The following is a 16094-nucleotide window of genomic DNA, read 5'->3' on the forward strand; positions in this document are numbered from 1 at the left end:
ATTGAAAATCTTTCTCTTTTTTGACCACCTTTGTTTACGCAATGAAACGGGAACTTCATATTTTTATTCTAAAAGATTCATTCATTCCTTTTGAAACATGAATTAAAGGCTGTGTGTTACAGCCTTTTGCTGCATGCATAAGCCGTTTTGGGAAATGCATCTCTGGTGGTAATAACTTCAAAAAATGTTGCAAGTAATGTGCCAGAGCATTACAGAAAAACTGCAAACCTCCCAGCTCTGCCAGGGATTTTTGATCAAGAAGTGGAGTGATGGAGATTTGCATCATATGACCTAAACCCCAGCATAGTTAGTTTGGGATGCAGAATGAAGGAAAAGCAGCCATCAAGTGCACAGCATACGTAGGAACTATAAGGTCACCACCTGACTGAGAGACTAAAGAGTGTGCAAAGCTGTCTGTATTTTTGTAGATGAGTGGAGGCTTCTTTGGACTCAGGCTGTACTTATGTAACCCCCACAGCACCGTTTGGCAGAACATCCAACTAAAGAGCCGACTTCAAAGAGATTCATCATGTCCTTCAAGGCACCTCCCCAGTCAGTCACTACTTAATATTCCAGGTATCTTCCCTAATCGCTGACCCATCAGGATAAACCTAACGCTGCCTCCTGAAGTGTAATATTTAACCTGTCGCTTTCGGTGGCGTGACACTCTAAAAAGAAGCAGCAGTGCAACATGTGTGGTGAAAAGTATCCCATGGGCACCATTTGTTTCTAACAATAACTGCTGAGGAGTGACGAGGACAGCTGGCCTTGGAGGGCCTCACACACACATGCACAAGAACAGCACTGATTTTTTTTATAATGTCATGTGGTTGTGTTAGAAGCCTACCTTGGCACACTGTGGATGTGGTCCACACCTTTAGGTCCCTACATCCATCAAATCCAACGACACCCTCTTCAAGGAAGAGTATATATAAAATTCCTCAGTCACCTGATTAACTGAATTAAGCGAAGTGCTAATCAGCTGATTAAAGCTTAATAACTTTTTATAGCTTAATGAATTATGGACAAACTCTGCTTTAGCTTTCATACCACATTTTTGTATTGTATATCAATGGTAGCCCCTTTTTTAGAAACCTTACACTATCAATACAGATAATTTTAGTCAAATAGAACTTGTCCTAATCAAAAACTATTAATTTCATTACAACTGCGTTATACACGTTATGCACTTACAGTTGGCAGATACATCCAGACTAATGTTAAGGTTAAATCAGTGGTTATTTAGGATTTATTAAAGCTCAATCAGACAGGTATCTCATTAGTAAAAAGTGACTGGAGAGCTGCTAACGTTCCCATCCCGGGACTTTAGGTTTTTTCTGAAATAATAAGACAAGCTGCAAAAGGCATAGTGTCTCTTGCTTTCATTAAAAGCTGTGCGCAGTTATTTATTGTATTCTAAATTTACATCTTTAAAAAAAAAATCTGCCCATGTCTTAGAACCGTTATGAAAGTTAACCAACAAAATTTAATATACATCTCATTGCATTTTTACATAGAGGATGAAAGTAAAGGCATGAAGGTGGCATGATCCACACCAAGGCTCCAAAGAGTCAGGAAACAAACATGAATAAATAGAAGGTGCTAGTTTAGAGAGAAAGGGTGTTAAATTAAAACAAAAACCAAACAAAGAAAAACCTCCTGCGTGAAAAGTCTCCAGGTCCTGATATTGAGCATCAAAAGCATGTGGAACGGTGTGAAGCCTGTACAGGAATGACGGAGGAAGTCGGGACTTTGCACTCATCGATAAATTCAGAAGTATACTGTGACTTTAGTTTATAGCTGAACAATACCAGCTAGAAAAAACAAAATCAGAGAGGAGCTTCTTTCTCCCGTCTCTAGTTTCCCTCTGATACACTAAAAAAGGCGAGAGCGGGGTTGAGAAACACACTGCAGCAGAATCGAATCGTTTCTCCTTTTTAAATACTTCAAAGAAAACCTGACGAAATACACTTTCAGATTTCACCGTCTTTGTCAAACTTCTACACTTTCAATACTTAACCACGTCTGAAATAACCAGGGATGCACCGACGTATCTGCACTACAGTCTATCTCTAAATAAGACGGCAGTGACCTTTGTTCGCCTGTCATGTGACATTATGCATTTCAAACTGGAGAGTTCCTCAATTTATGTAGCACGAAAGCAAAAACAAACTAAACAAAACAATCAGTGCATCCCTAGAAATGATCATTTAACAATTGTGAGCTTTGGGATTTTAAAAAGGTTTTAATGACAGGGTCATTAAGTCATGCACGCTGCAAATAACTGCATGCGGTAGTTAATGGTAACCCATCCAAGCACTTTATTTATTAATAGTCATAAACACACACAGCAGCTTCATCAGAGGAGCCTGTGCCCTCTTCACTTTTTGAATGTGGAGTATTTATACGGAGAGCCGTTTTCATGTCACAGGAAGCAAAGGTCTGCCACAGCTGCCTGTAACATTTACCTGATAAAAGAAAAGTAATGTGGATTGATTATCGACTTCATATATATTTTATATAGATTTATATAGTTCTCTTCTCTCGCTCACACATTTATCCCACTTGCTCTCATTTATTTTTGTTTACAATATAACAAATGTGGTGACAGGCCTGAAATTACAATCACCAAAAACAAACTCAGAAAATCGGAGGGGAGGGAGAGGGGGTGAGGCTGGGGGTGGGGTAGGCTGGGGTATGGGGGACTGCTGCTGCTGCTGTTTGCTGCCCATCACTGACAGTTGCAGCACGGAGGACACAGTCTGCTTGATGCTCGGACATCAAAGAGGCGGCGGCGGAGGCTCCTTCCCCGTAGAGCTGCTCTCTTTAAGCTGGAGGTTCTCCAACGCCACATCTAAAGGCATGATATCCACGCAGCCCATCGCTCCGAAGTCGCCGAAGTCTCGGCGGTCGTCCTCATCTGAAGAGGAGCTCTCTTCGTGCATCAGCGTGGACAAAAGCAGCTCCTGGACAAACAGGCTGCGGTCGGCTCGCTCGCCTTCTAGGAACTGCCGCTCTGCTTCTGACATCTTGGGTTCATTCAACCTACAGAACGGTTATATTCATTAACACTCACACAGGTAAGAAACATATTACAGTACAAAGAAGTACTGACTGTCGACGTTTCCTCAGAGTATCAAATCTGAGAAACACACTGTGACATGAAAGCAGCTCGTCTAGACAGAGACTGTTCCTTTCCATCCAGCCCCTGATGGTGCTGATGGTGCTGCACTCAATTTGTGTCAAGAGCTTTGCTGACCTGCTTTTCTGGAAATAGGCCAAAAAAAGTATCCAGCTGTAACCTTTTATAGTTACATCGTAAATAATTCAGTTACATATTTTTCCTCAGTCACTGCACCTTACTAAACTATAAAATGAATGGTTTTAATATAAATAGTTACTTCCCAACATCAGTTATCACCAAACTTAGTATTTACTATCAAAACACTTTATTATAGCAGTTGTGTGTTGTTGCTGGATATCTGTGTTCTGACAGTCTGTTAGCAGAAACACATGGATTTATAGGCAAACTCTAAAGTCCACCTCCTGCTCCACTCACCGTGCTAATAGGAACTGGGAGCTGTGGGACGAGGACGCCGGATTGCTTTCACCCACGGTGGTGGTGTTGGCAGTTGCTGTGCTGGGCTGGGGGACGGCGGCGCCGGTGTTGCCCGGGTTGTTGCCGCGTCGCGTCGCGTGTCTGCTCGTCTCAACTTGCTGTCGTGCCGCCTGAGCTTGCTGCCGCTCCAACTGCAGCTGCATCTGGAGCTGCTGGAGCTGAGAGGCTGAAGGTCCCGACGAGTTTATTTGCCCTCCTGCAGCACGCCGCACACCTGACAGCTGAGACAACAACTCTGCAGGAGACGTGCGCACACAAACACAAAAAGAAGAAGAAAAAAAAATAAGACTATTTGTTTCTAAATTAAACAGACTTCTAAAAAAAACAGCGTAAAAACACGAAGAAAGATTCGGACACGTGCATTTTTTTGCAAGCAACACAGTATGATGATTAAAAACAAAATATGGTACTTCAAAATGTGACTGCCTAAACTGTTTCTTGACAACCATCTATAAATGAGGCACACCCTTTACTTTTGCTTCTTCTCGCTAATGTCTGACTTTAATTTTTTTTTTTTTTTAATAAATACTGTAATCTTGATGCTATAATGATCGTAGCACATATTTCTGCATGTACTCTTCTCCTCTTTAACATCTGGGCCAACCTGACTGAAACTTTGCATTATCTTCACCGTGTGTGTGATGTTACATTCTCTGTTTGCGCATCTTTCACACGTCACATTCAATGACTGGTCACTTTTACACAACGATTGCTGCATTTTTGGGGAACATTTCTGCATTTTGCAAACATTGTGGGTAAACTCCTGATGCTCACCTGCGATGGGGTCCATTGCCTCTCTGTTACTGGGGGTGTAAGTGGAGCTCTGTGATGAGGAGGATGAAAGTCCCCCTGTGGAGCCGCTAGTAAAGTGCATATTTGTCCGTCGTGCTCTGGGGCCGCCCAGTCCTCGCCCGGGGTGGAACATCCTGCGTACATGCCGCACACTGCTGGACTCATCGTAAAGGAGGACTGTTAAGGTTAAATTCGGTCACAATGTGCACACACACAGAAGAATCTTGCTATTTAAAACAATTCATGTAGAAAAAAAGGCTTATTTTGACACTATTGTGTGGTTAAATGAAAAGGATATTAAATCTCTTGGTGCTCTGTGTTCGAGAGTGAGGTGAGCTGTGAAGTCATCTGTGACATGGTTGGGATCCCCTCCGGGCAAGGCAGCGCATATTGGACAGATCTGAAAAAGAAAGATTGAGCTCATCATACAAACTGGCATGTCTGCATGGAGCAACTCTTCTACCTCACAAAAGGTTTAGGGTACTTATATACACACACACACACACACACACACACACACACACACACACACACACACACACACACACACACACACACACATGTGTGTGTGTAAAAGCTTTAACTGTTAGGCTAAAGAATATACTTTATTAAACTGCTATTGCCATTAACCTTTTTTGACCAGTCAGGGCCAATGAGTAGAAAATTGTGGTCAATCACTTGGTATGAATCTAAAAAAAATAAAAACCTTATTGCTACAGAAAATGAATCTGTACAGGATAAATTAAACAATCAAAAAGTGGAAAATGCTGACTTCATTTTAATTTCCATTTCATCTGGCAGTAAGAGTCATGAAGAACACAAATACTAAGTTAAATAATAAGTTAGCTCGGGACACACGCTTCAATGGCATCTTTTCACCCCCGCTCTCAAGTAGCTGTTGGTCAGACAACCTACTAGGCAGCCAGGTGTCAGCAGTATGAGCAGCCTGAGCCTTTGTCTTGCTTTGCTCAGCAGTGGAGAATGCTCATAAAATGCCACTGAATAGCTGAAGTGTAGTAACTGAGAATTACAATGATGACTAAATTCAGAGCATGCCAGTGGATAGCAGAGGTAAACTAGGATGCTTAGAGAAATGAGGACATTTCTAAGCTTATAATAGTACACAAAAGTGTACTGAGCAGTTCCGTTTGTGCAGTGAGTGTACTCACCACCTCCGTGGAAGTCTCTGAATGCTCTGAGGTGACATGCTCCTGTAAGGATGTCTCTGTGAAGCCCATCTTGCCACAGTAAGGACATGTGAACGACTGTGGCTGCTCTACTGAAAAAGTGTCTCCTCCATAGTACAAATCTGCAAGAAGATGATCAAACACAACAGCTCGTATTGATGTTCATCACTATTTTGATGATTACTTTCAATAATCAACAATATTTATCGCTGAAAATGTGCTGAATGGCTTGTAATCACACTTTGGAGTCCTTAGCAGTATCACCATCCCGTACAACAGGCATGGCGATCATGCATATAATCAGAAACCCACAGAGTAAGGTCTTTACCATAGTCTACCCTGGTTAATATACACTGCATGGGGTGCTCTGTGGTGTGCCTTGTTGTCGTGGCTCCGCTCTCGTAGCACGACGCGCACAGGTCGTAGTCGTAGCAAATTAAACACTTGAACCGTCTTCCTCTAAAGTTGCCCTTTAAACACGCATCGCAGCTCACACCTGCAAAACAGAAACGGAGAATAGGAAATAAAACACGTGGGCCTGACAATACTTTCACAAATTCCTTATAAAGGCGTCTCAGAGGCTGACTGTGAGAAGGCGATCCCATATCTGCAGGCCAGTCTCACTTACACAAGCATGCGTTTTGGAGTGGCACCAACCAACAAGTGCCAGCAATGAAGAACGCTGACATTCCAGCAGACTTCACAACCAACTCAGATTTATCTGAAAGCAGCTTTCATTGCTCACTTTTAACACAGTTCACTCTTTTTCAGGCAGCAGGCTGCTCCTTGTTTTTATTCCCCCCCCCCCCAAGACCGACAACCCCTAAATTGGTTTGGGGGGGGGGGGGGGGGGGGGCTGGGCATAGGCAGAAAGGGGGAATAAAAAGCTGTTTTCAATGAGACATCATGCTGACATTTCCTGACATTACAGAGTGCCTTATTTGGCAAGTGTTAGTAAATATGTAAACAAGTATTAAGGGAGTTTTCTCTGACTCATCTCACATCTAACAACAGAGACCTGAAGGAACAATATGCACAAAAGATATCTGTTATTAAACAGATGCTGACATAAAGAAACCAATCAAACTGCAACAGGCCGCGTTGGGAGTTACTTTGAGGCTTGGTTAGACAGAAGCAAGCTCAACAGGATAAGTAACTGAGTATCTTGCTTAAAATGAATTTTAACCATCTGCACAATCCTAGTCTCAGCTGAAAAACTAACTGGTCCAGCAGAGGACCACGAAGCAGATTATTAGATACCTCATTCATTCATTCATTCATTCATTCATTCATTTATTTATTCATTTTCAGGCACAACAAATACCTATATTGAACATAAAATACACAAAACAAAAAACAAAACTTGCCTGAAAAAGGAGTGGGACGAAGAAAACTTATTAAATCCCACCCCTATACTCACTCATCAACAAAAAAAAACAATAAACTTCCCGCAGCTACGCCCATCATTGCATACAGACCCATCAACAGCCCCGGGCAGATACAAGCATCTAAGCGGCAGCTCGCAACCAACAATTAGAGCCTTCATAACTGAATACAGAATATATAAATTATAAATTGCATTACCACAGGTAACAGGCAGTAATAACTACAAGTAACAGACACACATACATATACATACATATATATCTACACACACAAGTACATATATGTACATACATACGCACACTTTATTTTTTATTTTGGAATCCATACCAGCAATGGTAAGAGGACAGACATTACAGAGCACACTAAAACCCATCATTGAGTATACTGTGACCAGACCAACTGTTTGTAGAGAAATTTAAATCTATGAATATTTTTGCATTGTTTCAATTGTAAACTCAGACTGTTCCAGATTTTCACACCACATACAGACACACAAAAGCCTTTACGGGTTGTTCGAGTTCTGGGTAATTTGAATTCTCCAAAGCCTCTCACATTATAAACCTTTTCTCGAATTTCAAATCTAGTTTGTAAATTTGCCGGTAAAAGTTTAGTAAAAGCTTTATACAAAATTATGGATGTATTGTAATTAACCAGATCCTGGAATTTAAGTAACTTTGCCTGAAGAGAGAGTTTGTGAGTATGATCTAGATAACCAGCCTTGTGAATAATACGCAGTGCTCGTTTCTGTACTGTGACTAATGGATTAGTTGTATTTTTATATGTATTTCCCCACACTTCCACACAATATGTAAGACATGGAAGAACCAGGGTACAGTACAGAGTACGAAGTGCATCTTTATCAAGGAATTGTTTCACTTTGTTCAAAACTGCGAGGCTTCTGGAAATTTTGGTTTTTATGTGTCTGACGTGGGGTTTCCATGAAATTTTGTTATCAATTATAACTCCCAAAAATTTGTTTTCACTCACATTATCAATTGGTACACCTTCAATGATAATTGGTAATTCTACATTATATTTTAAATTACCAAAAAACATTGCTTTAGTTTTATTTATATTTAATGATAATTTATTTATGTCCATCCATTTTTTTATTAATTTTAGCTCCCTGTTTACAGTCATTACAAGATCAGTATAATCATCGCTACTGAAAAATATGTTGGTGTCATCTGCGAACAGTATGAGTTTAAGTACTTGAGAAACATCAAAAATATCATTTATGTATACATTGAAAAGTTTTGGTCCCAACACTGACCCTTGGGGAACACCACATGTAATACCAAGTTTCTCTGAATGGTAATGCCCTATGCTAACATATTGTTCCCGACCTGTTAGGTAACTTTTTAACCAGTTACCAGCTTTCCCTCGAATACCATATCTTTCCAATTTATCCAGTAAAATTGAGTGATTGATTGTGTCGAAGGCCTTTTTGAGGTCAACAAAAATACCAACTGCATATTTATTTTTATCCAGTGTATCAGTAATTTCTTCTACTGCCTCAATTATCGCCATTGAAGTGGTTCTTTGCGTTCTGAAACAATACTGACCAACATTTATTATTTGATGTTTTTCAAGGAATTTTTCTAATCTTGAATTAAAAAGTTTTTCTAGAATTTTTGAGAATTGAGGCAGTAGAGAAATAGGCCTATAATTGGTAAAACTGTGTTTGTCATTACTTTTATATAGTGGTATTACTTTCGCAATTTTCATTTTTTTTGGAAAACAACCAGACTGAAATGATAAATTACAGATATATGTTAAGAGACTAGCAATATTCAGAATAACCTGTTTAACTACAGACATATTTATGTCATGATAATCCATTGAAGACTTACTTTTACATTTTAATGTGATATTTATTACTTCTTGCTCATTTGTAGCTGAGAGGAACAGTGTTGTACCTTGAACATATAACCTCAGATAATTCACCCTCGGTCCAAGAATGGTTAACAAAGCTACTGCGATCATGTCTGCATTATAGTGCTTCTTTTAAAACTTCTGAGGCAATTTGACGGGACAACACCTGGCAGGTCTTGAAATGTTTGAATGAAATTAGCCAAAGCTGAAGTTTTCGGTTACACTGATCGTAACTTAAACCCTGCTTACGAGCAGGCTGCTAGTTAGCCAACTTAGTTACTGGTTATACAGTCAGAGGCCTTAGACTTTCAGTCTTCTTGATGACAGTGCATTCGCTAACAGCAGTGTGTGACCAGACGGGACAGTATGGCGCTAATTTAATAGCTCCAAGCTCTCAATGAATAAATACTCTGAATATGAGCAAAATGTTGTGACAGCAATATCGGGATGTAAGACGCGGAATAACTTATCAGTGCCGGTATAAGTAACGAAAAAGTCACAGGTAAACCAACGACTCCTTGAATTAGCATACATTAGCTTGCTCGCTAGCCCGGCTAATGTAAGGTAACGCAGTACCTAGCAACGGCTAACTGCTGCTCTGCTGCCGTATTTTTGCGAACAGGTCGAGTGAAGTAAAAACGCTCCAGCCTCGATTTAGAAAACACGAGACAGGTGTGTACAGCAGAACTGCTGACAGTAAACACACACGACAAGGGACAAGCCTAGTAACACACGGCGAAAAGCGCAACAACCCTCTCAGACATGAGCAAGCAGTTAGCAAAGCTAGCCCCAGAAGCTAGCTGCTCAGGTAATGTAGCCTTCAACCGGGGCGCCGTGGACCTGTTTATCAACTCACCCTCATGTCGGGACATCCTACAAACAGCGACACAGCCCCCTCCTCGGGCTCCCCAACACGTCTAATGGGGAACGATGCAGTTTTTGAGTCAATAAACTGAAAAATCCTTCAGCCTGGTCTGTTTTTTCAGGCAAGATGGATCCCCCAGCAGCTTACAGTTTGTACTGCTTCCCCTCCCAGTGTCACTTATGGGTGAGTGCTGTGAATGAACACTAGGCGGCGCTGTCTGCTATAAAATCACTCGACCCGGACTGTGCTGCTGTGATGCACCAATTCTTTAACCACATTTTGCCTGAAACATAGCATAAGTTATATGTTTAAACAAAAGAGTTTCTCTCAGCATAAAAAACAAATACATTTTTAAGGGCCTGTGTCCCAGATAAATCCTTTTGTTTGTGACACATGACTGAGGTTATTAGCACATTAGATTGCTTGCATTGCATTTTATTTGACCATTACTTTTAGATGAACTGCTTCAGTGCATACTCCTTATTTTGTCATTATAAAAGAAAACAACAATATATAGCTACACTACAGGACAAAAGTTTTCAGAACATCCCAATTTATTTCCCAGTTATTTATTGCAATTCAAGCTGTTAAAGTCCAATGAATAGCTTAAATGGTACAAAGGTAAGTGGTGAACAAAACGCTAAGGTTACCCAAAAGTGAAAAATAATGTACATTTCAGAATCATAAAAAAGGCCCTTTTCAGGGAACACAAAATGGGCAAACAATTTAAAGCTGCTCTGCAGCAATGGAGGTTCAAAAACTGATGCTACTAATTCCTACAGATGTTCCAACTTTTCTGAATTACTTACAACCCCCTTTGACTGCATAAAATCAGTGTTGAAACACACTGTGGTACCATACCCTCGTGAGCATCAGTTGAACAGTATTGTACTGCAGAAAGTAGTGTGTTGCTACAAAAAGGGCTAGAAAAAGGCAATTAACAATGGAAGAGAGACCGACCATCATAACACTTCAAAATGTAGGTCTTTCCTACAGAGTTGCAGCACGAAAGCCACTGCTAACACGTCAGAATAACACAAAGAGGGTTGGGCCATGAAACACCGCCGTTGGACTACTGAAGACTGGAAGAGGGTATCATGTTCATCACGTTCATCCAGTCACATGGTACGAACTGAAATTAACCCACAGGTTATGTATTTATGCATGAAGACATGCTTGAGACCACCTGAAGTTTGAGGTTGGCATGGTTGATAGTGTTGGTCTAAGTATTTTAGAAACTGATGATGTGAAAGTTTACTGGGATTTTTCTGCAAACACCTCTAAGGTTTACACAGAATCATCATAAAAAGAGAAGATAACCATTGAGTGGCAGTTCTCTGGATGATGAATGTATAACCAGACTGCTTTGAGATGATGGATCCATCTGGCCTTGTGTCAAAGGTTCTGGTTGCTGGTGGTAAAATGGTGTGGAGGATAATTTCTTGGCACACTTTGTGACCTTCAGTACCAACGAATCATCATTTATACACCACAGCTACCTGAGTATTGTTGCTACCCATCTTCTGATGGCTGCTTCCAACAGGATAACACCATCTGGCAAATCTCAAATCATTCTTGAACATGATAGCGAGTTCACAGTGCTCAAATCGCATCCATAATCTCCAGATCTCAATCAGTAGAGCACCTTTGGGATGTGGTTAATGACAGATTGGGAGCAGTGTATTAAACAGATCACAGTTCTGATGCGTGCTTTGTCTGAACAAAATGCAAGAGAAATGGTGATGTTCTTTATAAAAATTATTTATTTTTTTGTACATCAGATTCAGTTCATATATCTGTGCTAATGAGGACACATACACTCTGACAAACCAGTGCATTACAGTGAAGATTTCACAGCAGTGTAGAAGGCTGGGCTGGAGCTCACTTTGCTTGCTACAGTTCCTCGGAGTTGTGATCTGTAAGTAAGCTCTGACTGAACAAAGAGAGGTGAACTCCACCCTCGTGCGTGAACCCAACGTGGCCACACAATCCAAAAATTGACTAACAGCTACACATTCTCTATATACAATTTATTACATGTGCTTTAATGTCACCAGTGGAGTGAGAGCTGAGGAGTATTAAGAAACAGAAGAGCTGCCTCTTATTGTTGCTTATTTCCCTCAGCATTAAGACATAGTTATGAGGGGAAAACGCTACAAAAAGAGGCTAGAATATGTTTCTCCTCAATTCAGATTATAATCTCTTCTAAAATATCGGGCAGCTGTGCAAACTTTGGAAACAAAAAGGTACAAATAAGGTACTTTAAAGCAAGAGAAAGCCTAGAGTGTGCTATGCTTTGTGCACACTACAGCCACCAGAGAATCCCTTTACAACACAGAGGAAACTAGTGAACAGTTGGACATATATTTCTAAACTGGATGATTATTAAGTTCCTATTTTGCAAGTTAAAAGGAAATCAAAGTATCTGCTGTGATATCTCAGCCTCGGCATTCAGAACACAGTCATTCAACAGGTTCGAAATATCATTTTCAATCAAATGAAACCAAAATAGTGGATACAAACCCTCGTCTTTATATATATATATATATATTTCACTACGGAGTAATTATACTTTCAATACTTTTAATCAAAAAATACCATTATTTACATATCTGCATACATCTTAGCACTGAAAATGTGACAAAAGCCATATCATTTTCTCGAGTGTAAATTGTGTATATTTATGTCATTATTCATGATATTTGTAGCACCTGAGCAAAATCATTTCTCTGACCACCGATCTGAAAACCCCCCAAAAAACAAACAAACATTAAATTAAATCCAAACACGATCCTGTACATGTTAAGCTTTACATTTGTGACCAGATATATTTACAGTACAATCAAAGATTTGGATTTTGAGGACGCGGCAGTCTGTATCTCCATGGTAACCGAGGTGATGACAGATTAATTACAGACTGCAACTTTTCTTAAGTAAAAAAATAACAATTGCATTCAGGTTTTGGTCTTTAACAAACATTTTGACATTAAAAATGTGCCATTTTATACTGTTTAAATTCAGCAAGAACAACAACTACTTAATACCTAATACAGTGTTTCAAAAACCTAATCAAGCAAAAGAGTTTCACACAAAGGTGTAAGCTATCAGACAGACTGGTCCAACACACGGAAAGTTCACATATTGTCTCAGAAGCGTGCATAAAAGTAGCAACTTTGGATCCTCATTGTGAAAAAACCTGAGTACTTTTTTTGCCTCTAAAGCTGGAGTGCAGCTGCAGGAGCTCTGAAGCCTTTGGATTTCTGCTGTATGTCACAGAGTTAGTTGGTTAGATGGTGCTTTTTTGGCCAACTTGGTGCCTTGCAAGTGATGGTCTCCTCCGTCCCGCCTCTGGCTCCTCTTCTTGAACTGCTTGATGGGACTTGATGCGTACTGTTACTGTTTGTTGGTCATGTTGAACAAATAGCATGTGCAAATACTTCTGTATAGTCAGTGTGTCCGTCTCCGCGTGTGAGCCAGTTTCATTTCGGCTCCAGTGTTATAATCTAGCGCTTGGAAAATCAAAGAGTTTAGAAGTATTTGCAAGCTTTACCTGATAAATGCCAGTGCAGGAATCAGTGAAGATAATGCTGTTTGTGTTGTTTTGTTTTCCAGGCAGTCAATCTGTCACAGCACTAATATCAGTGGGTCTTATGGCGTTTCCTATGTCTGTCTGTTAGTTTGTAGGTCCTGATGGTGGGTGGCTGTTTGGATACGTCACTCTGCCTCTTCCTCCTTTGGATAGTCCCTGGATTTTCTCTTGAAAAAGCCAAACTGGAAGAGCAGAAAAGTGAGTCACAAAACCACTTAAAACAGAAAAGGATACTTTGACATTTTTGGACATATGCTTATTAGCTTTCTTGCTGAGAGTTTCTGTCATCATCTGTCTTAAAATCAGGATTAAAGCATAAACTTTACATAAACCATCTTGTGGTTACCACGATTTTCCCTGCTAGCGCTATGGCCGTACATGTTTTGGCTTTTTGGAGCCAGAAGTGATGATCTTGAGACAAAAGTTTTATCAGCTAACAATATAAAGCCCAAACACACATAGCCATTTGAAACACTTAAGTTTTTTAGGCATCCATCCATTCTCTTTCACTTATCCAATTCAGGGTCCAGGGGGGTTGACAGGAGCCTATCCCAGGGTGAGAGTCGGGGTACATCCGATGGTACAGGGCTAACAGAGACAACCATTCACACACCTATAGGCAATTTATAATCCTCAATTAACCTAATCCTGCTAATTGCATGTTTTCGGACTTTGCAGGTACTCTGGAGAGAAGCCACCACTGTGACGTAGCAAGCTAACCACTATTCCACCACAATTCTTTTGAGTGTGCTCTGCAGTGACAAGATGTCACACGGTCACAATGATTTGAAATAGTTTGCAGAATATTACCTTCCACAGAATGAAGATAACGAGTGCTAAGATGAGCAGTCCTATCAGGATACTGATGATAATGATCCAGAACGGGATTCCTCTGACAGTATCTTTGGAAACCTGGATACTGACCTGTTTAGAGGAAAAATACAGTACATACTCTAAATATGCACATATATGTAAACATACATAAGCATTTAATGATAATGAGATGTCACATGCTTACTATACCAGAACCTTCTGACTTACACTTCTGGTCATGTCGTTGCTGTTCACTTCAAACACGTCCTCCTGCTTCCTGATGTCCAAAGTCCCGTTCACCACCAAGTATAGACCGGAAAACTCGCTCTGTAAAGATAGATATTTAAGTATTTTATTTCCTTTCTGTCCATCAATCAGACAGCTGTCAGCCTGCTTTTTTTCCAATACTATATTGTATTTAATATTTATCGCAACCCATGAGAAAGAGCTGGTCAGAGAGAGCCAGACAAGCCAAAAGCACCCAGCGACATCGCATCTCAAAACGTACCTCGATAAACGTAGGTTTCCACAATCTGAACGCCACGTTGAGCTGAGCGATCTTTTGGCCTTCAGAAATCGAGCAGTTAAACGATTCAAACTTTGTGTGGCTGTCTTGCTGCAGAGGAAATTAAACACGTAAGACGGGTGCAGGAAGAGTTCAGCGATCTGTAGAACACGAATGTCATCACTCACCAGCAGGTAGTTACTGAGCGTCTCTTTTTCCACTTTCACCTCTTTAACCTCTGAGGAGTTAATTTTAAAAGGATCGATCTGTCCTTTTGTGTCACACATCATCTGCAGAGTAGGGAGAAAACGACACGGACGTTGGTCTGTTTCTTCGCATACGCTTGCATATCCATGGAAGCACACTTACATTTGAGTAGGTGACGTGCGTCAGGTACAGTAACGTGTTCTTCCTCGGAGACTCAAAAGGATATTTCACTTCAAGGCCAAGGGTTGGAGTCACCCCGTCATGTAACTTTTCCACCTGAGGACATGTGAGACACAGAAAAGGAGTGGAATTCATATTACCGACACCCTGCGCCACATGTGAGCTAGAAGTTCTGTGCTTGTATTATAAATCATCCAAAATGATCACTGCGTGCAGATGTTACCGTGTAGGTGATGTTGACCTCTTCTCCAATCATACTGAAGTCACTGAATTTCGAGGGGTACTTATCCTCTTGTGTTATTTCAATGTGGTTGTTCAAAGGCGACCTGAAAGGGACATCCTTTTTACATCCTTCACTTCTCAATCAGAGCTTCAGACGCAAAATGATGTGTCTAATAAAGTTATAGGAAATAGAACCAAAAGTCTAAAAAAAGTACACTCTTGAGGTCTTCCTAATTCCTTACAGTCCAACTTCACTAATGCTGAATAAGCCATCAGTCTATGTGCATTAACTTTACCTGCATTAACATATTTAGGCCACTTGCTGGCAGCACAAGATGCAAACAAAGGCAAATATCACCTTCCAAACATTTTGAAAGGATGTCAATACAACATTCATTCTTCTTTTAACCCCATTTTACAGCCTGAAAAAGGTCAAGGGTCAAACTATGTGTGAGAAACCCTAAATAACCTTAAAGTAAAAGCAATTAATGAATTCCACTGACTTTATTAATCAATAAATGTTTTGTTTTTTTGTTTATTCTTCTTATTACTTAGTAAATAAAAGCTGCTATATTAGACCACGATTCTGCCACACCTGTCCTACATTACCAGCAGTGGTAATTACCAAAATCATGTTTCTATAGTGGTTAATCCAGCAGTATCGATCAGCTTTTAAATCTAAATGACATTTTTAATACTAAAATATAATAATTGTTGTCGTTCATGAATTGAAAATGAGTTTGAGTGGTTGAATGTTATGTGTTTATACATTTCCATATACAATCACATCATTCACAATCCCCAGACTACAAATCCAGATGACGGTGCCGTTATCGTTACGTGCATGTTGGCGT

At 40.2% G+C, this 16094-nt stretch overlaps 2 protein-coding genes across 3 annotated transcripts in view; both read right to left on the bottom strand.

The window, feature by feature from the left end:
- Positions 1-1466: 1466 nt before the first annotated feature.
- Positions 1467-9929, bottom strand: kcmf1 (potassium channel modulatory factor 1). Its single transcript, XM_026173498.1, has 7 exons — positions 9716-9929; positions 5927-6094; positions 5581-5720; positions 4710-4811; positions 4394-4577; positions 3560-3854; positions 1467-3045 (listed from the first exon to the last, which is right to left on the bottom strand). Exons 1-7 carry the CDS (start codon positions 9729-9731, stop codon positions 2781-2783), a joined length of 1170 nt encoding a protein of 389 aa, XP_026029283.1. The 5' UTR covers positions 9732-9929; the 3' UTR covers positions 1467-2780.
- Positions 9930-11467: 1538 nt separating this feature from the next.
- The window catches only part of itga1 (integrin, alpha 1), a 61131-nt gene continuing 56504 nt past the window's right edge, over positions 11468-16094 (bottom strand). For both annotated transcript variants that reach the window (XM_026173499.1, XM_026173500.1), the window contains exons 24-30: positions 15242-15344; positions 15001-15114; positions 14820-14921; positions 14635-14742; positions 14355-14453; positions 14124-14237; positions 11468-13495 (exon numbers count right to left, since the gene is read on the bottom strand). In XM_026173499.1, the coding sequence (XP_026029284.1) occupies positions 13439-13495; positions 14124-14237; positions 14355-14453; positions 14635-14742; positions 14820-14921; positions 15001-15114; positions 15242-15344 (697 nt within the window). In that variant the 3' untranslated portion in view covers positions 11468-13438. The remainder of the gene's footprint in view (positions 13496-14123; positions 14238-14354; positions 14454-14634; positions 14743-14819; positions 14922-15000; positions 15115-15241; positions 15345-16094) is intronic.

This window comes from Astatotilapia calliptera, chromosome 7 (genome assembly GCF_900246225.1).
Source record: "Astatotilapia calliptera chromosome 7, fAstCal1.2, whole genome shotgun sequence".
Classification (NCBI taxonomy): domain Eukaryota; kingdom Metazoa; phylum Chordata; class Actinopteri; order Cichliformes; family Cichlidae; genus Astatotilapia; species Astatotilapia calliptera.

Excerpts from the sequence above, each read along its gene's own strand:
- kcmf1 (XM_026173498.1), bottom strand. Across the intron at positions 5,721-5,926 it reads ATTAACCAGGGTAGACTATG|ATTTGTACTATGGAGGAGAC; the intron begins GTAAAGACCTTA and ends ATCTTCTTGCAG. Across the intron at positions 3,855-4,393 it reads GGCAATGGACCCCATCGCAG|AGTTGTTGTCTCAGCTGTCA; the intron begins GTGAGCATCAGG and ends CGTCTCCTGCAG.